The following is a 23,659-nucleotide window of genomic DNA, read 5'->3' as shown; positions in this document are numbered from 1 at the left end:
GGGTTTAAATCTTGTTTAGTAGGACTTTTTTTAGGTCATTTGAACCCCCACTATAAATAGGGGGTTGACCTTCATTATAAAGACAAATTTTGAATATACATGAAGAGATATTGTTGAGTGATTCTCTTGTGTATGTGTGCCTGAGTCTTATCTTGAACAAGTGGCTCAAGTGGTGACTCCTCCACTTATGTCATGGAGCCTATTGAATGGCGTGGAAAGGAGCATAATTCCATTTCTCAACAGCATTCTTCACTTATCTTGCAAACGTATGAGTGGTGTGAAGATGCATTCAATTATCCTAAGGATTCGGGTGGCATGAACTAAACTTATCTCGATTCAGCCGAGTAGCGTGTGTGACATATTGTATTTCAATTGGTGAAACACTACTTATCTTGCAAGCGAAGCAAGTGACATAGTTTCTTTCGTATTCCCTTTTCAAGTTTATCAATTTGCATCCTCCATCCTCCCATTCGCATGAGATTTTCAATTTCGGTCAGTTTTTTCGTCGAACGGTTTGTGTCTTGTTTATCCAAGGAGAAACTCATATTACTTAATATTGGACCACCCATTAATGTCAAGTCTCACGCACGAGATAGATATATTTTAGCATGAATGGATGTATTGGAAGTCTCATATCGACTAGCGATAAGGTCAGTTCACAGTATGTAAGTAGGTGTAAATCTCACCTTGCAAGCTGATTTTGTAAAGTTGAACTAGGCTTAAACACCATTTTTTACATGGTATTATTAGAGTCATTGTTAGAATTTATCATAGCAAGATTTGTCATTTGTTGGACATATCATTCCACCCGCTATTGAATTCCCATTAATGTCAAGTCTCATGCACAAGATGGATATACTTAGACATGAAAGGGTTCAATTAAGCCTAAACTTCAGTTCTTCACAATAACAGACAGAAATAATACTGATATTCTCTTTCACTATTGTATAATTCACTCATTGTCACAATAGTTAATTTAATTGAAGGAATATACTTTTAAATAAAATATAAACTGAATTAAAAAAAAATCCGATTAAATCAACCTTACAAATATCGAAACCAAAATATCTATTAAACCTAATTGATAATTGTACGATCTTTAACTTTTTAATAAAAAGTTGAGTACTCATTTAGTCCTTTTGTTTTGGAAGTAGTGTTAAAGGTTGTTAAGCATGTTTTTGAGAAATAGAGTTTATATCATTATTAACAAACATGTTTATTAAGAAAATAAAGAAAAAAATACTGTTTTAGAAACGTGAAAAAACGAACATATAATTAAAAAATTTCATGACCAAAATTAAATATCCACAGAGGTGTACACACTAAAAGTGATATTAGGTTAAATGCTTTTGAAAAATTTTGGAATGTATTTTCAAGGACTAAGAGAAGGAAATAAAATATTGAATATTAAATTAATTGTTAACTTCAATTTTTGGTATTTGTTGCAAAGAAAATACTACTTATATATTTTATGACATGATTTTAAATGCACTTTTTATTAATAACTAAATGTTTAAACAAGTAAATTTTATTTGTGAAGGTTGTTTCTCATATAATTTATTTCATGACCTTATTATAAATTATTAACTTTAAAATATAAATAGCATGCCTTCTTTTGCTTAGTAGATTAAGAAATTATATCACTCTCGAGTGTATACTTTTTGTTCATTATAAAATTTTTATTTGGTTAGATCAAAAGTGCCGTTGAATATGACTAGATTAAAGAGTAGAATTCATAAGAAATTTACATAAATAAAAAAATTAGATGTGATTAATAATTTGGGAATGTAATCTACGTCTTCATAAATTAACTGTAAACCTTGACTAAAATACCAAAGCATTCACATCAAAAGGGAAAAGTATAAATAATTAACAGTAAGAAGAGAGAACTAACAGTAAGAAAATAGAATACAAATTCCTCTACATGAAACTTCAGCAGCAGAACACAACATCAATTACACAGAAAGACCGAACTCACAATGGATAAAAATTACAGCAATAAAAGGAAGAAAATTCCTATTCTAGGGTTGTGCGTTTGGAGGCATCCCAGTTTGATTACCAGACTGCAAGAAATAAAACAGCAATTTATTCATCATCAAGAAAAACAGGAAATAAAACAGCAATTAATTAATGATCATGAAAAACAGGAGTATGATCATGTAACCATTGACATCACAACATATCAAACAAATTCATCCAATTTATGTATTAAACAATACATGTCACAGTTTGGATAAATACATAAATTCTATTTGGTGCAATGTGAAGTCAGTTGAGAATCCATGTGAAAGTAAATCACAATCTCAAAACAGGTAAACACCAAGAGAATCAGAAAAAAAAAATGAAGAGTAATTCCAAAAGGCTAAGTGTGCTCTCTTTCTTTAGAAATTGACCTTTTTTCATCCTTCAATCCCTTGTCCTTCAGAATTTTTCTGCATTTTGATTCGAATGTCAGAATTTTCAGTTTTCTTACTATTAATGTGAATCTGAAACGTGTTCCAGCTAAACTACAATTCCTTTCCCCCGGTCAGGAAAATATCTATTGACAGAATGAATTGGGATCCTAGTTGTCTCAAAACTCAGAAGGCAGATGGCTTTATTTACGTTTATTACAATTTAAAGTACTAACAGCACTAAATGAAACATCAGCAGTGTTAGAAGTTAAAATTCGAACTTCGAATTGTATCATTGCTGAAAAAGTCACTAAGAAGAAACAGCCCTGTGTGATGCCTCATCAGATAGAATCCATGTGTCTTAATCTAGTTGCAGACACAAACCATATGTCTAGTTCCTCCAATATATCCAGACATTTTCCATCCAATGTTCCAGTGGAACTAATTAATTGACTATCAAAGATATTGCACAAATCAAACCTAATTTAGTTATGCCAAGACCATGGTGATAAACGGAAAATTTCTCATTGACAGATGTTGAATAAATTTTATGATCAAGTGGAGCAGAAAACAAATGCATATACCAATGCCCACTGCTCAGTTATCCATCAAGAAAAATCTCTTATTTGTGAAAAAAACCGAGAGAAAGTAAAAAATGGAAAAGGTGAGTGTGGAGATGGAAGCTATTAATGTTGAGAATAATGCAACAGAGAAATATTTTTAGTTTGACATGTGTGTTATTTAATAGCTCTATCAAGACAAGACATGAGGAATAGGATCATAAACAACAGAAGTTTCAACTTTTGGAAAACCTAGTAGCATGAAGTAACAAGTAGTTCAGAAAGCAACATGCTAACTTACCTGGTAAGGATTATACCCTTGCATCAAAGGCATTTGGCCACCTTGAGGTCTGTTAAATGAAGCACCTTGAGGATAATTGCCACTTGATGGGCCTTGCATATTAGGCATGTTGCCTGGAAAACCACCAAGTGGTGGCCCTCCACTCGTAGGCAAGGATCCTGAATGCATTTGATTCATGCCCACATAAGGACCTTGTGGCATTGGAGTACCCATCTGATTCATTGCCCCTTGCATCCCCTGAAATCAAAGGAGAAAAAAAAGAAATGGTTCTGTTAAATGTGCATCAAACTTAATTACAGAGATCTTGTACAACCCGATATGTTAAATTAGCATACAATTAAATGGTTTGATTTCTTGTTATAGTCTCCTTCAAAGAATGATGTCTGTACTGGCTAGCAAACATAAATATTATTCTCCATTGATTAAATCATCTTCGTATCACACAAAAGCCCTCCAAATAACTTGAACTCTTAATTTGTTATGGTCTGAATGTGGAAAATATAAATATTGTAGTCCGCACACAGCAGCATGACACCATAATTACAGGAAGACGGTTTCTATTTCCTATTTGTGCAAAAGATAATGCATCTCTTTTGTCCAACTATGATAAAACATTTTTATTTTTATTTTAAAGAAAAGCTTGTGGTAATATAAAAAGTTCAAATTAATGGGCTAAGGCAAACTGGAAAACATAAGAACCTAATTAGGATAAGATGTTTTCTGTTACATCTTTTTTTTTTTTAATTTTACAAATAAATGCAGTGCCAATCAGGATATAAGTTTATTATGATAGATGGAATATTAAAAAGGGTTGCTTAGTTGATATAAACAGTAGAAGGATAGGAGAGATGCAGATTTGTTAATATTGTAAATTGAGCATTGGTTCTTTGAGAAAAGGAGAAATCTTTTGTGAAGGGGGAACCCTCAGGAAGATATATCTCATATTCACTGATATTTTCATCCTATTACAAAATACAGCTCCATTTTAGCTAAAAGATACATCAAGTATACAACTTCATGATGTAGATTTGTATTGGCATGTTTATTGTTAAAAAAGTTTCTTTTGCATTCTAACTTTGGCATGGAAATTGTTATTTTGTGACATTTATAGTACAAAAAAGTATATTCAAATATGGGTGAAGGAAAGATGTGTAACTCTCCTTGCTATAATCATAACTGTATTTTTAAAATTGCAGTTATATACTTGACAATTTTTATGTTTATGTACTGATGTGTAATCAGTAATTTGAATGTTTCTTTATAAATATAATGCATGTGTGTGGAAACAAATGTTGAGGGTGTTGTACTTTGAATTTTTTAAATATCCTTATCCACATCTGTACTGTATCATACTATGTATATTGACTGTCTAGGTTAATTCCAATACAAATCCTCAGAAAGAAAGTAAATATGAGATGGCACATTTCTAATCATTTCTGAAACAGAAATGAAAACAAAAAATTATTTCTCAAACAAAACAAGCCCTAAGAAACACCAAAACATGGGGAAATCTTTTATCTTCTTAAAAGTGTACAAACATTTTCCATCTCCCTTCCACAGGATTAAGAAAAGACACATTTTATCATGCTAATCCTATGAAAGATCAACAAAAACATCAATATCTAGCCCAATACAGCCACCACTAATACAACACTCAAAACAATCTATCACGTCACGAAGAAGTTAAATCCACATATCTTTACAATATTTTATAGGAAAAATCAGAATACAAGAAAAGTTCCAAGGAACTCGTACCATAGGGCCAGGCATTGGCATCGGATGTGAAGTAGGTACTGATGAAATCCCTGGTATAGATCCTGGCAGGCCAATAGGCATTTGTGGAGGAGGGCGAGGTAAATGCTGGTGAGGGACCATGGGTGAATGTGAAGGATGCTGTAATTGTGGCATGTTTGGAGGCATTGGCAAAGGACCCATCTGCTGTGGTAGACCCTGGTGTTGATGTTGTGGCGGCATCTGCTGAGGATTCTGTTGGTATGGTTGCTGTTGGTTGGCATTAAGAAGAGAGGGATGTGGACCTGGGGGAAGAGGTGGAGCACCCATTGAAACAGGATGGGGCTGCTTCTGCTCCCCTTGAGGCATGTCAAGAGAAGGAATAGATAAGGGCATTGCAACTCCAACACCTGGAATGGTGCCCTCGTTTCGAGTTAACCCAGGGGCAAATGGTCCTGGAGTTGTTGGGCCTTCGGCCATTGGAAAATTACCACCCACCCGACCAGCAACAGGATTTGGATCAGCATATCCTGACAGATGAATGTGTTCAAACTAACGTCACACTTCATAAATAATGTCACTCAAAACAGACATCGTTTCTAACTAAAATTACCAACCACAGTTCTCTCCATCCTACAAAAAAGCCTTGAAATACTGCAATCTCTACCTCAAGTTTAAAGCAAAATTTAAGGGATTCGCATTACCATGAAATGTTGAAGAGTAATACAATCCAAAACCTTTCAAACTATACAGTTCAATATTTAGATGAAAAATGATACTGAAAGGTTTAGTGATTTGATTCTGAAGAAAATAGAAATATATGCTCTTCGTTTGCCTTTAAGGGATTGAACAAACCTTGCATGCCAGGGTTAAATCTATCACGAAGGGTGTCTCCTGGCCTATTTCTGCACCAAAACTTTGTTGTATGATCACTGCTGCCACTGTAGAAGAAAATATGGTCCAGTAACTTAGGTATCAGCAATCACATTCTTTACGTTTATCAACAGGTCAATAAATGGGCTACCGAGAAAAAACCATTTCAGGAAAATTTATATAATTGCAAAACGTTATTGTAATTGTATGAACTGAGAACTAAGGTATCACAATTTTGGATATTATTACAGAAATTGTAATATAAAACCAAAAGCTTCGAAAGAATCCTCAAACAAATCATGATATCTGTCAGAGTTTCTTCCCAAATTCCTTTAGAATATAATACTTTTGATTTCGGAGAACATTTGAAAAACAGAAGGTTATTGCTTTAGTATAAAAGACAGGCAGTGTAAATGGAACACAACCTTTCGAATATTGGTAATCCAAAAAGCTAAGAGACAGCAAGAATTCAATTATGTATTAAAGATGCTATTGCAGAAAGAAATAGAAAGTTCACCTGCACAGAAGGTATCCAATAGGATGCCATGCAAGATCCCACACGTTATTATCATGGGCATTAGAAATTTCAATTTGGGGAGTTTCATGCCTGTATATACATTGGAAATGCAATAATCAGAAATTACGACAAGACATAACATATAAAATACAAGTAATTAATTTTATAGATAATGTGGAAAAAAATCTGAACTACGAAACATCTGTTTTTCCAAGTTGAACCTATATAAGCATTTGCTTTCTATACATATAAACTGAAAGACAAAAAAGAAAACAAAAATAACCATTTATTTCAGAAGCTGTAATAATAAAAATTGTGATAAATCAACTCACTGGTGCTACAACTAAAAACAATAGCTGATATTTTTCACCTAAGCCCAGTGTGTGAAGCAATAGCTCAAATTCAGCAAACATTTCTTATGGAGCAAAACACACAAACTTTAATTCTATGACAGTAACTAATAGTTTTCCCCAAATTTAATTTAAAAACTTGTAACAACTAATTTGAATACATATAGTACACTCCACCAATGCATTTTAGGCATAAGAAGACCCGTTACTTTAGAATAGCTTATTAACAACTTATTTAGACATATCTTATGACATAAACACTCGCGTAAGTGTTTGGAAGAGCTTATGAAAGCAGCCTTTGATACGTTCATAAGCTGCTTTCGAATTAGTCCAACAGAATAACTTACGAAAACAGCTTACAAGTTATACAAAAATTGTTTAACATTATTTTCTCTATAATTATAAAAACATAAATCCAATTGCTTACATGATAAGTACTTATTTATTAAGCGCTTCAAAGAATCCAATCATCTTCAAAAATAACAGAAAAATCACAACCAAATAAAACTGATATAGACAGGGATGACGAGAAAAAGAACATTGTACAAAATAATGTAAGCACTACAGAGAGAGAAGACAACAACTGAGAAAACGAATTTACCCAACAAGCCAATGGAAGATGGAACCATCATAACTCCCACTCACAAAGTACTCCTCATGGAATGGATGCCATGCCAAAGCTAACAAGTGTCAAAAGTCAGAAAGATTATATTCCATTTTATCACAGTTGCAGAAGTATTAGAGAAAGTATCATTTACCCTACATCAAACATTAAGCAACAAGTAACTTTGTGCGTGCATTCATAACGTGTGGAACTACGAGTTTCTTTTCTAGGAACCCAAAAGCTTTCAAAGTTGCATTAGTTGTGGACAGTCTCAGCCACCCTTAATTTGCAATCTCATGCACATTCAATGTTATAGGTGAGTGGGTGGATATAAACCCTCGTCTACTAGAGCTGAGGCTTCTGTAATGCTTATAAGCTAGGGCAATCTTCCTCTTACATGTCAATTTTATGAGGTTAAGTTAGGCCTTAAACTCAATTTCTAATAAAAAAGTGGCATATCAATATGCTCACTGCTGCATACAACAGCAAATACACCACTATATTAGGAAAACCAGTATAATTAATCAATAAGAATACACAGAACTTAATTTTAAAATTGGATGGGGTGCTCAAAGTGTTCCATAAAAATGTTATTTGGGGTTGAGACTAAATTGTTGCATCATTTAATTTAACCATTTTTAGCTCAAGTTTTCGATAAAGTATTTTTGTTGACTGCAATCTAACTTTGCTAACTGTCATTAACAGTGTTAGGCATAGTCAAGGCATATATGGAAAGGAAAGATGGTAGCCAACAAAGCAGTTATTGAGATTAGTAGACTGATGACATGATCTTAATAAAAGAAGAGAACATATAATACTTGAACTAAATAACTCAGCATTAACCTGCTAGGATTATTAACTAAACTAAATCCAAGTCATACAATTAGTCACATCTAGCAACATAAAATACCCAAACATAAGTATAAACAATTCATAGCACTTTGAGGACATTTCCACCAATTAAAATCAATCATTCCAATCAAACTTCAAATCAAAACTTAAAAAGCAGCTTGAAGTTAATTGTGTGTCACATATCATTCTGACCCAACTCGACTTCAGTTTTACAATGACCTGACGCATTCCAAAGCCAGGTAACACAGCAAAATTCCATATATACTAATATAATCTCAGCTGCGTGACAGATTTTCAAAAAATTTATGAAAGAGCCTATATGTAACAATGAACTTTCCTAAATGTTTCAGAGTCACTTTTAGGTTGTTTAGGCAGAAGAATTTCTGGTGACAATCCTGTTTTTATCATCATACACCTTCTGAGCAATCATTATTTTTATTGCAAGATATATTAATCTCAATGAACTATACTTTCATTCTTATTCCAAGAGAAAGATACACCACTAACCAGTAACATCTTTGCGATGTCCACGGAATGACTCAAGCTCCTTCATGGCTCTAATGTCATAAAGCTGTAAATACAAGGTAAATATGAATATTGGTACTCTGAGATAGGAAATGCATACGATGGAGTTATAAACAACCGCATTACTATCTCACTTTCTATTAGATTTAGTTCATTGTATTGAGGGAAATTAAGAGAATTTAACTGTTTATTTACTCTTCATGCGAACTGTATCCGTATTAAATATCTGTTTAGATATCATTTAATTGAATGTGAATTGTGCACTCAAAAATATTGCCTCAAAATCACTCTTCTTATTTTATCTTAACTGCATAATAAGCCAAAAGCGAGAAAATAAGTAACAGAGCAGGATTAAGTAAGAAAAAAATGGGAAGCAATGAGCAATAAAGGTAAAGTTACAAAGAAATAAATCAAAGTGCAGTGCTACAGTAAAAAATGACGAAAGATTGATCGGTGGATAAAATAACTCGGAATCCTCAAAGGTTTACTTAACAATTCAAAATATAAATGACAAGCAAATGCATATTAAGGATCCAATAATTGGTAGCATCACGAAGATAAATTTACCAACCTTTATTATTTGATCCTTTGAAGCTGTTAACACCCAGTTGCCATTTTGGTTCCACTTGACACATAGCACAGTATTTTTGTGCCCATGACTGCATGACAGAAGTATGAATCTATAAAAACAAGCAAACACAAGAAACAATAGAAATCAGCACTAATGTTTACACTCACAATGAGCAAAGCTCTTTCCCTGTCTTAGCATCCCAAAGTTTCACAAGATTGTCTTTCCCGCCTGCATTGTGAAAATCAGATGGGACATATAATCACTTCATTGAAATTGACAATCTTGAGAAATTTGTAAAAGAAATATTTAAAGCACCTGCCTGATACCAAAAGGGATTTTGTAGGATGCCAGTCAACACTCTTCACATCCCAACCATGGCCTGGCTGAGTTCAAATGCCACAAAGATAAATCTAAGGTTAGGCCTTCAAAACAGACAACAAAACAATATAATGAATGAACACAACTAAAGATGGCAAGAAGGCTGGGCAAAAGCGAGTTTAAATATACCCGTCCCTGTCCCCATATTAAAAACTCATATCCATCCTTGTTCCTAATTCCTAAGGAGTATGAAATTTGTATCTCATCTCCATTCCTATCATTAGTGTTATCTCTTTTTCTGTTTGTAATTTATAATTTTACTGTTCTGTACATTACTGTTACTGTTATATTTTATATTTCTCTGTTATGTATCTCTAGGCAGTTACATTAATCTGTAACTGCTCCTGACTTCCTACAACTGCTACTTCAGGAAGTTCTTCAATGTATTTGAAAACATGACAGATTGTGACAATATAGACGTAGATTTCATTTTGTTCTTTCACAAAACCTTCCCTTTATCTCAGTCACACGACTGCATTTCTATGTTTATCTCAAATTCTATTACCTATCAAGTATTACTCATACTCATACTCATATCAACATTGAGATAGATTCAAACAACACCCGTGGGTATAAGTTCATTTGTCATCCATAAACACAACATAGATTGTAAGACTTTTGAAATATAAATCCAGGAATTAATTGGGTCCTATCAAATTGATTGGTTTTAAAGAAAAACTAATAAAAGGTAACATTCTAGAAGAACAATCGAGTGCCTAGGAAAATTTAAAGACGTAAAACTTTGCATAAAAATCTAAGCATTTCTTAGAAAATAGAATTTAAACCAAACTCAACATAAAAAAAACCAGCTTATAAGATGAAGTTTGCACTCACTTATATACTATAATTTTATTATATCGGGATTTTCAACACACCCTCTCAAACCAAGAGTTGGACATCTCAAGTGTAAGAATACATATTTGTGGGTGGTTTGAGTGCAAGCAGCATGATAATCCCAACAAACTCGCAAGAATAGATTCTAATATCACCTTAAAAAGTAAACTCTAAGCTTAAATCAACTTTATAAAACAGGTTTGTAAAGTGTGATTTGCACTCACTTATATAATATAACTTGATCATATCTCTAATCGATATAAGGCATTGAAAGACATAAGAATAAATAGACATGGTGGGATGACTCCATTATATTTGGAACTTTTGAAGTTTCCACATGCACTTAAAGTAGAACATTAATGACCATAGTAGTATTTCACGTATGAAAAAAAAAATCTCTAACAAATTGCACAACAAAGTGTTGTTTTTCGGTCCCCAACATGTTATGGTATATTCTGAAGGCCATAATGGTATGTACATGTATACACATAATGCTACAAATCCAGTCATTATCTTCATTTAAATTTGTGAAGTTCCAGTTATACTCTAAATCGTGGATAAATGATATTTAAAAATCAGCTTAGATATGTTTATTCCCCAAAACATGTGGCATACTTTTCCTGGTCCCCGATAACTTTCTTAGATATTGGTTTCTGAAAAAAAAATGTAATTGGCATTATTAACGTATGTCATCATTTCATGGAAAACACATGATGATTTTTTAGTGACCAAAAATGTTTCAAGGACCGGTTAGCAAATCCAAAAGTTTTAAAGGAAGAAATACAAAATTATTTTTTGGGGGCCAAAAGTAAAAAATATCAGGGACAAAAAAATAAACATATTTAAGCCTTAAAAATAAAATTCTTCATCTATGACCCCTTTTAGCTCAGAAAAAAGAAAAAAGCCACAAGCACTTTTACTTAAAACAGTCGAATAACAGTTTAAAAATGAAGGGGTCTTATTGCAAGATGTTGAGCAGGGAATCATTTTTTTTAAATGAGCTAGGCACCAGAATTGGAATGATAAATCTGAAATATAATTGATACTGCATTACAACTAAATCAGAGGGAGGCCTCTGTTACAATGAAAAATCTAGAAGAATAAAAGCACTGACAATGGATGGAGCAAAGCTTCTGGAAAGATTGAAAATAAGACACTAGAAATTATAGCACCCTTTTTATGAGGAAGAACCAACTTCTCCACTCCGCCTAACCAAACAATTCTAACTCATGTTGCCTCATGCCCATCTTTGGTTACTCACCCCTCCAAATAATCATTCTCCTTTTCATCCTTCTGCATGATTCATATCTCCCTCTTTCCACCTGTCCGTTCTGTTTTGCCCTCCTCCTTATGTTTCTTAGGTCCATTTATTCCCTCTTCAATTCCCACGCCCCCTCTTCTCCCTCCCCCTTGTATTGTGGGCCTACCAAAATGGTTGACTCTACAGTTCATGATAATTCCAAACAGATAATAAATCTTAGAGAAAGAAAAGAGAGAACAAACATCAACTCAAATGTGCAACAGCAAGTCCTACCCACAGGTCCTTCACAAGTAACAAGCCAGCAATCCAAATAAATAAACTAAATCATTGAGAGCAACCCTAAGAAAGCAAAATGGTAAATTAGAAGGCATTAAACCAACAACAGTAAACAAGTATCCCCATCAAAATATGAAAATAGTCATCCACAAGGACTTGTTCCACAACAAATAAGATGAGAAAGAGCTGTAATAATGAGAATAATCCAACTCACACCAGCACAAATAGAAGGAGGCAACTGGTGGCATGTATTACTTGAAAATTGAACAGATACTCCTCTATTTTAAAACTTACAATTCCTCTACCATAGACAACCCAACATCTAGAAACACAAATGATTATTTAACGTAAAGAGATTCAATTTTAAATGCACAAGCAACACAATTTGTAATTAGGAAGCCTAAAAATATAAAGCAGACATAAACCAGAGAATAAGAAAATACTACTGGAGTAAGATCACAACAAATATATTAGACACAATACTATTTAAGATTCAATCTCAAGACACCAAGTTGATTAGAAAGAGGTAACTAATTTTCAGATATGGTCCATCCAAAGCACATTACCGGTTAATGAGCACTCTTCCTGACAACGTGCAAAATCCCAAACCTTAACGGTGGTATCATCAGAGCATGAACAGAACTTCAAATCTGTCCTACAGAAACTGTTTATAAAAAAGTTACAGAAGCCATCCCCTTCAGCATGTTACAAATTTGTTTTCTCAAATAAAACATCTACCTTAAGTCACGGACTGATTCTTTATGAGCAGATTTGTTGGCTTTAACATTGTTCATGTTGTTCTGCCAATACCTAAAAATACGCCACACACATACAAATACATATAATTAGATATACAGTAAGAAAAATATCCCATTACACATATGTTCCTTTTACAACCAAAATCTGCATAAATAAATATATGCAATATAAAGCTTAAAACATAATAGATTAAACTATGGATATACTTTATTGCGCCTCCATCATCACCAGAGACCATCCAGTTGTCATTGTGACTCCAGACCATGGACCTGATTGCTTGATCATGAGCCTGCATGTGTTTCAAAATCCACATTTGACTTTTAGTTTTAACGACTAATGACTACAATAATATATTGAGACAATAATTCAAGTTATGTACCTGAAGAATCATTTCAAAATTAAAAGATTGTCCATTCCAAAGAGTGAATTCCCCAGTCTGTGAGCCAGTAATAAGTCGCCGGCCTGTTGGAGTCCACTATTTTTGAAAATCAAACAGCGATTCACATAACGAAGTCAAATGCAATTCAGTGGCACATTCAGAAAATAAATATGCATTAGTTTTATCTTCCTAAACCAATTGAAAGGCCTGATAGAAACAAATGTGTCCAGCTGTAACTTAATATAATACAGCATTCAATACAAAAGTCTCACAATAAAAATCCAATAAAATAAAAGAATGATATCACAATAAAAATCCAATAAAATAAAAGAATGATATGGCACACAGATTATATAGTGTATACAAGTTGCCAAAAGGAGCAGGCAGACTGCAATTTGTAATATCAGCTAATCATGCAATTGTAAAGGTGTAAACCATTTCTATGTAGCAAGACTATCAAGGAATCAAAAGGAAACATGTGAGTAACACCTATAAAATAGAACAGGAACCACATTCAACATGTCATTAACTTATTATTTTACTAAATAAGTGACACTAAGTAAACAATATTATTTGTTATTCAATCCAATTTTTGAGAATAAATTAACAGGATGCCTATTTCGTTTAAAACATGGTAACATTTGAACAAAATTAGCAGCAAATTTTACCATTGATATACACAAGTGAAAAAGCATATCATACTACTCCAGAACCCTAAAATAGCAAAATCAATCCAAATGAGAAGCAGCTTCAATTCAGAAATGTTTGAAAGAATAAAAACATACAGCTGGTACATCAATAACTGACAATCTGCATAACATATTATATCATGCCATTCACAACATTTCCATCTAACTTACAAGAACGCGATTAATGGGGCAACGATTTTTATTTAGAGATGTATGAACAAATTTAGCAGCAAAGCTTGTGGATGGGTTGTCTGGATAGCCAACTGCTGGCAACATCTGCACAAAAAATAGCATAAGGTGTTTAGTAAAAGGAATTGATCATTAAAATTAAAGATTAAAAATAACTCTTAAAACCTATCAAGCTATGTTAATTGAATAAAGGAAAGAATATACAAACTTAAAACAAATTAAATAAGTAGAAAACCAATAAAGAGGCTCACTGACATCAATTGCTGCTGCTGGGGTAGGCTGCAATACTGTCCTATCCCTTGAATCCCGCTGCCACATACGAACCTGAAGGCGGGTACAGATTGCCCATAAATTTCAAATTGTAATGACACAGATGAAGATGAAAAAGTAGAAAATTTGAACAATACAGTTATGGGCTTGTATTGACGAATAATGGGCAATTCCATTAGTTATTAACGAATAATCATTACCTGCATATAACGCACGACTGTGCTTGTATAATCAACTGCTTTCCTTTGAGTAAGCTTTCGTATTCTTTTAGCACCATGGCCATCACTGTGAACTGAAAAATTCATCAATGTTAAATTAGAAAAGTCACCCTCTAATTTTGACGAATTTAAATCTTAGAGGAAATGAAGAAGATTTAAAAATTCAAAACCTTGAACTATAATAATATGAGAATAGACATTTTTCAAAAACCACAAGCATCATCTTCTCTTCTACATGCAATAGATAATGCAATTTTCACTCAGAAGTAAAAAATAGAAGAAACATTATACACGGGAAAAAACAATATATCCACACAAGTACTAAACTGAAGTATAACAATATATGGAGAGATCCACAGAGAAACAAACTATTCATTCCATCAAAAGAAAATAAGGTCACAAAGAATGATTCTTAATTCCATATCAAACCCACTAAATCAAATTATTGCAAACATTTCACATGCCATATCTTTAGAAGATTCTAATGAGCTTTAGAAGTTAAAATTCAAGTCTTAGTTGTTCATCTCTTCGCATGCCCACCCAGTCCATGCATTAATTAACCAATCAAACTCTTCTTTGACTAAACTTTAAAAGAAAATCTACTTAAAAAGTCTCTTTTTCTCAAATCTTTTCTCTCAAAACACCTCTCTAAAGATTATCTCTCTAAAATCTCTCTCTCTAAACAATCTTTCTCTCCAAAAGCCCGTCTCTCTCTCAGATACATACCTAATAGCACCACATTTACATGAAATCACAACAACGTGTAAGTTTTCATGTTAGATCAACCATGATTATAAGTAGCAATTGGAGGAAGAACAAGCAAAATCGAACCATCGTAATGAGGAGGAGGGGGTCCTCCGGGGCCGGGGTGGTGAAACTCGGGAGCCAGGTTCGTCGACGAAGCGGAGCCTTGCCGCATCACCGGAGGCGCCTGTGATGACGGCGGAGGTCCGCGGTGGAACTCCTGACCCGGCGGCTGGTGGTGGAAATGCGGCGGCGGCTGCTGCTGCTGGTACTGGTGCTGCTGGTGCTGCGGATCATTATACATCATTGTCACTGGGTTGTGGATAAAGAGAAACAGAGACTGAGCAATGCAAGAAATTGGATTGCAGAGGGCAGAGGACAGAGGAAAACCCTAAACCCCAAATTTTGGTTGGGATTAGGGAAGAAATAACCGATAGCGCGGCGCGGGAAAGAGAGAAGAAGGGAACGAATCCAGGAACGACGGCGTTTTACTCAAATCTAAAGATTTTTCAGAAAACTTCTAAATCCTTTGATAGGTGTCAACAGATATAGTTTACATAAGATCTTATTTTAATTTTATATAAAGTTTTAAAACTATATTTAATTGGAAGTCGATAATATTACACTAAGAAAAAACACATCTTATTTAAATAAGTTATTATTTAATATTTTTTATTTTAGAAAAAGTGTTGCTATAAATTATTTTTTTAAGAAAAATACTTAAACAACTTTGGTCCTATTTTGTAATTTGGTTATTTATTTTGTTTTGAACATATCTCAATTTTCGTTAATTTTATTATTTTTGATAACGATGTTTAAAAGTGACCATGTATCACGTGTTAATTCATGACTTTTTTATTTTCTATTTATTTATTTTTAATTTAAAAAAATTGTACATGTGTCAAGTTAACATTGTATTGCACGTGAAAGTGTCTCACATAACAAGTCAAGTCAATATATCCTTGTGACCTATGAGTCACTTTAAGTGTCACCACATGTATTATATTTAATTTCATCACAATTTTTGTTAATTTTGTTAAGTTTAGTCACAATTTTCATTACTTTTATTCAATTCAAACCCAATTTTCATTAATTTTGTTCAATTGGGACTTAATTGAAAGAAGGAAAAAAACTAGTACCACATTGAAAAACCTGATTGAAAACATAGGTCAAATTAGTTTTTAAGCCTTTTAGTTACATATTTATATTAAGTTAGGTGTCTCTAACATCATTCATATTTATTTATATTAACTCTAGTTACACATTTGTCATATTTGCTTATTTATTTTTACCTAGTTATGCACTAACATTGTTTATTTAATTATATTTGTCTTCAATTGAACATTGATCCTATTTATTTATTTATTTTATTGTATTGTTTGATTTCAAATATTTATTTACTTATAGCAAATAGATATATAAGGATAATGATTATTGTGAAAATATAAAATGTATGATAAATAATGAGTTGATCATTGTAATTTGAAGTGTGATCTTTGAAATTGAAATAGGTAAATTTCATTCACATTGAGATATTCTTGAGTTATTTTGTTGGTAACCACAACAAAATTAATTCAAATATTTTTAAAGTATGATAAAAGTAAAGTCTTTGAATTTTACTTTTATCCTATTTTGGTAAATTATGATTTTACATGATATCTATATAAATTTTCTATTTTATTATATGAAAAACAAAATTCCACAATCTCATCTAAAACATATGGTAGCTCCAAATATGCCAAATCCTTTCATTATAAACATCGTAGCAGTTTTTTAGGAACCACATGGCAAACCAATATTGTTGTAACTGTAACATTCCATTTAACAGTTTTAAACTACTAAATAAAACATTATATATGATGATAGACCAAAAATAGATAGTGAAAGACTAATATAAAAATATTAATGCAGTCATCTCATAACTGTAGTCATATATTTATATACAAGATTTAAACAAAAGACGTTTAAGAGACTGTTATCGCTCAAGCCAAAACTACTAAACCAACTTAAAACAAATCCTACTCCCGAGCTCCACGGTGGTCCAAAAGAGGAATATCCTCACCTAAAATCTCATATGCTCACACAATTCAGTGATCATTGCAAAAGAAACAGACAAACACAATAACACAAACAACAAAGGGTAAGCTAATATGAAAAAGAGTTATTCAGATAAACTAAAATCAAGTCACAAACATTCATTAAGTAATTAAATCACATACCAAGTTAATTGTATCATAAAATCACAAAACATTGACTCCATTATCCGGATACATGCAATAAACATCAGATCCCCTAGCGGTCTGCACATGTGTGTGGCTCCCAGACTTTGCAGAGTTTGGCCTCAAGGGTTATCACCCAACCATTCACAAGGTAATTCCCCTTCACGCCTAGGATTTGATCGAGTCTAGTGGCTAGGACATCCTTTTTCTCTTCACCACATAACCTACTATACTCAACTTAAGTGTGAGTAGTTATTAGAGAAATGATACTAACCAATAATGAACCTTTATGTTATTGCATACACTAAAGTACCACAACTTAGAACTTCCCTTGAAATTCTAAAAATAAATTCTCACACCATACTCACATATAAATACACAGATATACAATTATTCCAATTAGCATTTACCATCAAATTTATACAAAGCACATATTTCAGTATGAAAGAGGAACCTTGAGTTCTAGTCCTGATCCACTCACTTAGCGAGCACATCTTCTCGTTGGGCTAGACGTACATTCTCGACCAGAGAGCCATTGCTTGCCTAGCGAATTTATCATTGGGACTCCAAGGAATTAATTCACCCATTAATCGCCCAGCGAAAGGGATTCGTCCACCAACCCTATAAAATAGGGAACCCTTGATTCATAATCTGCCAACGAGCTCCTACTCGCCCGACAACTCATGAATCAGGACTCCCCTGGTTTAGTAGCTCGCCCAACGAGTCTGCATAATTTTGCATATAAATAATTATTAGTTTGCCTTACATGGTAACTCAACCTCAACTCTAAACAGCGGAAAAACCCTTTTTTAGTTTTCGAACATATAATTCAACCTAGAAACAATACAAACATGATCAGGGAACAAAAATAGAGCCACTAATCAACAAAGACTCACAAAAAATGATCAGAAGACCGATGCGACTCACCAATCATCACATGTATCCCTAAGGAGAATTGACAGAGAAAAGGCTAGAAAATCAACTTACTCCGTAGAGAAAACTAATCAGACAGAATCAGAGAATATGTCGCAGAGATCTCTCCAGTAATCTCTGATCGTGGCAGAGAGTTCCTAGAAAAGGTTTATAGAGAGATAGAGTGTTTTTAGGTAATGAGATCCTTTTACGAAATTTATATTTTTATGTAAGCTTTTTATTATTAAAATAATAATAAGATCTCATTTTCTAACACACTACAAATTTTTAAAATAAGATTTTATAGGTTCTCACACTAAGACAAGTTTCTTTACCTTTACTTTTTGTGTCAACACCAAACACACCTCTAATTTTAGAAAGCTAAATTGGAGCTATCTTTTATATGTCTGGTGGAGGCGAACCCTCTCATTAACTTCTTTCCACCAACTCCATGAAGACTAGTGATAATAATATATAAAAAAAATAATAACTAAATAGCATTCCTTCTCATTCTCCTAGTATTAAAAATGTATTGGATGTAATAATGTAGACTTGAGTATGTTTTTAATCCCTAAACTTATACATGAAATTGAAATTCATCTTTCTCTCAAGCTATGAAATATTTTAGTCTCCAAACTTTGAAAATGAATGAATATAGTCTTTTTAACCTAACGAATCTATTTTTTTAAGTGTTAAATGATATTTCATGTTAACATTTGAGTTAGTGACACTATTTGACACATTTATACTCTTATATCAACTTGAAACATCGTTTAACACATAAAATATTACTTTTGTTGAGTTAAAATGATTATATTTATTTATTTTCAAAGTTTAAATGCCAAAATGTATCAAAGTTTTAGACAATAATGAAAAATCCTATTTCACATATAAATTTATGGACTAAAAACATATTTAATCCTAATATATTACATAAAAATCCAACGTGTAAAATATGATGTAAAAATTATAATATAAATATAAATAAGTATATATACATCTTTAAAATTATATTTTTATTTTATCAAGTTTCAAGTATAATATAATTATCTTTAAAAAAATAAAAATTAGACTATCTTATATATATTTGAGAAGAAACGTCATTGGTGTAGTTTTAAGAAGGTTTTGTACCTGGATTTTGTTTTATTTTTTATTTTATGGTTTAATAGAATTTTTAGTTTTAAGATTTGTAATACTTATTTAATGTAATCTTTTTGATTTTCTTTTTCTCGATTCTTATTTGGTATAAAAGAGTGAATGATATTTTTTTTTGTTATATTTATGTTACTAAGGATGTTAAGTAGGTTAAGTTGAAAAACAAAATTCAACTTGAATTTTATAATGTCATATTATAATTACACCATCATATGTCTATTAGACCTGTCAAAACGGGTCACCTGACCTAACCCGGCTCGACCCGCAACGGGTTGACCACTTAGTGGGTCAACCCAACCCGGCTCACTTATTAGCGAGCCAATAAAATTAGAACCCCACACGACTCACTACGGGTTGGCGGGTTAAACGGGTTGGCTCACTAACTCACTTAATTAAAAAAAACACATAATTTTTTTCTTCAATCTAAAAAAAAAACTAAATTATAATTCCGATTAAAAATCTAAATAAACTTCAATACAATCCAAATAAAATCCCAAATTATGTTAAACTCCAAATACAAACCAAAATCACAAAAATGTAAATTACTATCTAACATCAAATCATTATTGTCACTTATCAAACTATAGTATTAGAATCTTGAATGAATAAATCCACAACATTTTCATCTTTTGAAACATCTTCTTTATCCCCATCTACAATATACATATATATATATATATTATACATATATAATATATAATATATGTATATATATATAATATATATATATATATTGTATATTAATATATTAATATATATATATATATATATTAATTAATTAAATATTTAAAATTTATTGACGGGTTGATGAGCCTACCCGGCTCATCAAAGGTTCAACTCGAATGAGCCGGGTTCTTAATGGGTTGGGTTCATTTTTAACATGTACTGAAATTTGTAATTTTTCTTCAACCCAACCCGAACCTGTGATGAACCGGGTTGGCTCGCGGGTTATAACCCATTTTGACGACTCTAATGTCTATAACGTGAACATGTATATAACGGAAAGGATTGGATTGACTAATTTTAAACAAAATGTATATTGGATTCAAAAAGAAATAAAAGATTAGATTAAATAAACCTCATATATATTGAACTAAATATTTTTTATTAAACCTTCTTTTATTAATGAATTTATGATGCATTGTAAATTATTGACAATGATATAAAATATGATGGGAAACTAGTTAATATAATTTTCTCATTATTATTTATTTAAAAAATTAATATTATACTAACATATATTTGAATTCATATATTTTCTCAAGGACCGTAATGTTTGGATAAAAAAATCACGAGAGAATTTGTGTTTATTGGGGTCTCAAACTATATTTGAAATAATATTTAATTAATTGATAATTGATTAAAACAATATTTTAAATTGATTTATAACTAAACTAATATTTAAACGAATAATTGATTAAAATAGTATTTAAAAATGGTGTTGTATAAATTAATTGTTAACCAAATTAATATTGAAAATAAATTTATTTTAATTATTTGACTGAATAAACTTTATGTAAATATACATTCGACTTTTATTTGTTTCGTGGCCTAACTTTTTAAACAATAATAAAATTTTAACTCAATAAAAAAAATAAGATAAAAAAATTATACTTCATACCTACCATTAAAAACACGAATTCCTTTTTTATATTCAAATTTTAAACCATTGCACACGGTTTTAAATGGTTTTTAATGTAAAAATAAGGTATGTTAAACGTCATTGTAAAACTCATCTATGATCACTTACAATCACATGAACTTTGGAGAAATAAGGTTGGTTTAGAAAAAGGGGAGAAGTTGTGAATTCAACTTCCTCCTAACAAAAACTAACAACTAACAATTATCAATAAAAAAAAAACTCACCATCACATGAAAACTATCAACAAAATAAATAAATAAAATAATACATGGAGACTACACCAAAATTTATGATAAAATTATATGTAACATCCCAAAAACTGAATAACCTCAAATTGAATCAAACGCCACATACATGAATATTCAGAGACTTTAAAGTTAGAGTATGAAGGTACACAGAACACCAAACATGCCCCTTTACATGGAAAGAGGTCTCACACGACCTAAAACAAAGTACACAGGTGGAAATAATAATTTTATGCCTTGTATAGACAAGACCCTCATAACTAATGAAACTCCTTCCGCGATGGGTCCCACAACGGGCCCAATATCCGTCCATAACCATCAAGTTGCTGCATCTCTACTATCATTGTCACTCTCAGGGGTTCTTACATTTGATCACATCAATAAGATTGATGATCATCGCAAGGAGGAAAACCACACACAATCATACAAACCAGCGAAAGGGTAAGCTAGAGTACAAGGTATTTACATCAGAACATACAACGTCAAATCACATAATCAAGCATAAATAATGGAAACCACACAGGAGATACCGAACCACTACCATTCCAAAACTAGACAATCTGGATACGCGTAATGAGGCACCACCACAAGACAGTGGAATTAAGTCCTAGCAGTGAGGCATCACCACGAGACCTTCGCGAAATTACACCCTTACAAGAGGCACCACCACGTGGCCTACGTGGAATTACGTCCTGACCGTGAGGCACCACCACAAAACAGTGGAATTACGTCCTGTTGTGTAGGCACCACCATGAACTCTTACCTCGAGGTTCATAAGATTAAGTCCAATAGCTGAGGCACCACCGTGGTCTCCCCCTAGGAGGGTCCAAGGAATTACGTCCATTAAGTGGGGCACCACCATAAGCTCTCCCTTCAAGAGCCCTGGGATTACGTCCTACTCACGCTTTATACGTGTTTCACCAACCAATCAAAAAGTCCCCATAATACCAACATCATGCATAAACAACAATTCATATATTTCATGCTTCCCAATTCATACAACAAGCAACCATACCAGTGGGTCATTCACATCGTAGCACAAAACTGCCCCAGTCTCGCTCAGGCTAGAAGGCCTCGCTCAGGCGAGAGATCCTCTTGCTCAGGCGAGCTCCTCCTCGCCTAGGCGAGAACTCAAGTCTTTGAAAACCATTCTCGCCTAGGCGAGATCACGTCTCGCTCAAAATGAAAACCAGTCGCCTGGGCGACAGTTTGCACACAAAAGCATGGGCGAGCCTCTGTTAGTCTCGCTTGGGCGAGACACGCTCGCTTGGGCGAGAAAAACAGTGCCCACCACTACACACACGTGAAAACACAGCACACAACATCAACAGAAATCATCTATTCACCACTATCACACAATCAACCATGAGCATACATCACGCATATGATTCGGACCCAGAAACATACAAAAGTTACAGGCAACTATAAGTTCAAGCTTCCCTTACCTGGAAAGGGTTTAGCAAACAACTTCAACTCCTGACTCAACGAACCCAACAGCTTCGAAAACGGACTCAAGAGCTGTGACTAAAGACACAAAAATGGCGAGGTTGCTACAGTGAGCCCAGCAGAACCATGAGAACCAACTTAGAACGCGAAGAGTACAATTCAAGAACCACTTGCGTGACAGAAGAACGAGGTTTGGCTAGCTTGAAAGGGGCGTAGGATCAAACCCTAGCAGAGCTTCTAGGGAGAGGTTAGGGACTTGACGACTGTGTTTTGCAAATGAAAAGAAAAGATTAGCCTAGGGCAGACTTAGGGTATGGTTCCCCTTTTTGAGCCAGCCCTAGGCCCAACCAACTTTGGGGCAGCCCTTAAGGATTTAGGCAGAAAATAAATGGGCCTTACATTATACCTATTATAAAAAATATATATAAATAATACATGGAGATAAAACATTAAATCATTTATATTGTTCTATGTGAATAAAAGCTAAATTAGTAATACACAAGATAAAAAGTTTAAAAACAAAAGAAAATATAAAAGCACAATAAATATATATAATAAAATTATATTTTTATTTTTAATTACAAATATATTACTTTATCTTAATTCATCTTAAATACATTTGAATGTGACAAAGGGATAATGACATTTATATGCATACTTTGAAGGTAGAAAGAAAAGTAAACAATCATATGAGTAACTATATCAAATTAATGGACAACCATTAATTCATAATACTCCCCCTTGGTGTCATTGATAGAAGAATGTG

The 23,659-nt window shown here is 32.9% G+C and overlaps 1 protein-coding gene across 1 annotated transcript; it reads right to left on the bottom strand.

Annotated features, from left to right (window-relative positions):
• Window positions 1-1,775: 1,775 nt before the first annotated feature.
• LOC114169692 (flowering time control protein FY) lies at window positions 1,776-15,795 on the bottom strand. The gene is made up of 18 exons (XM_028054955.1): window positions 15,362-15,795; window positions 14,513-14,604; window positions 14,298-14,366; window positions 14,025-14,129; window positions 13,165-13,260; window positions 12,992-13,074; window positions 12,765-12,836; window positions 12,593-12,690; window positions 9,597-9,656; window positions 9,445-9,505; window positions 9,278-9,365; window positions 8,689-8,752; window positions 7,327-7,405; window positions 6,376-6,465; window positions 5,841-5,926; window positions 5,010-5,515; window positions 3,255-3,491; window positions 1,776-2,063 (listed from the first exon to the last, which is right to left on the bottom strand). The coding sequence occupies exons 1-18, from the start codon at window positions 15,579-15,581 to the stop codon at window positions 2,022-2,024; spliced, it is 2,148 nt and encodes a 715-aa protein (XP_027910756.1). The 5' UTR covers window positions 15,582-15,795; the 3' UTR covers window positions 1,776-2,021.
• Between the last annotated feature and the right edge of the window lie 7,864 nt (window positions 15,796-23,659).

This window comes from Vigna unguiculata, chromosome 11 (genome assembly GCF_004118075.2).
Source record: "Vigna unguiculata cultivar IT97K-499-35 chromosome 11, ASM411807v1, whole genome shotgun sequence".
In the NCBI taxonomy this organism is placed as follows: Eukaryota; Viridiplantae; Streptophyta; class Magnoliopsida; order Fabales; family Fabaceae; genus Vigna; species Vigna unguiculata.
Note: the sequence above shows the minus strand (reverse complement) of the source record. Positions and strands in the feature narration are given on the sequence as shown.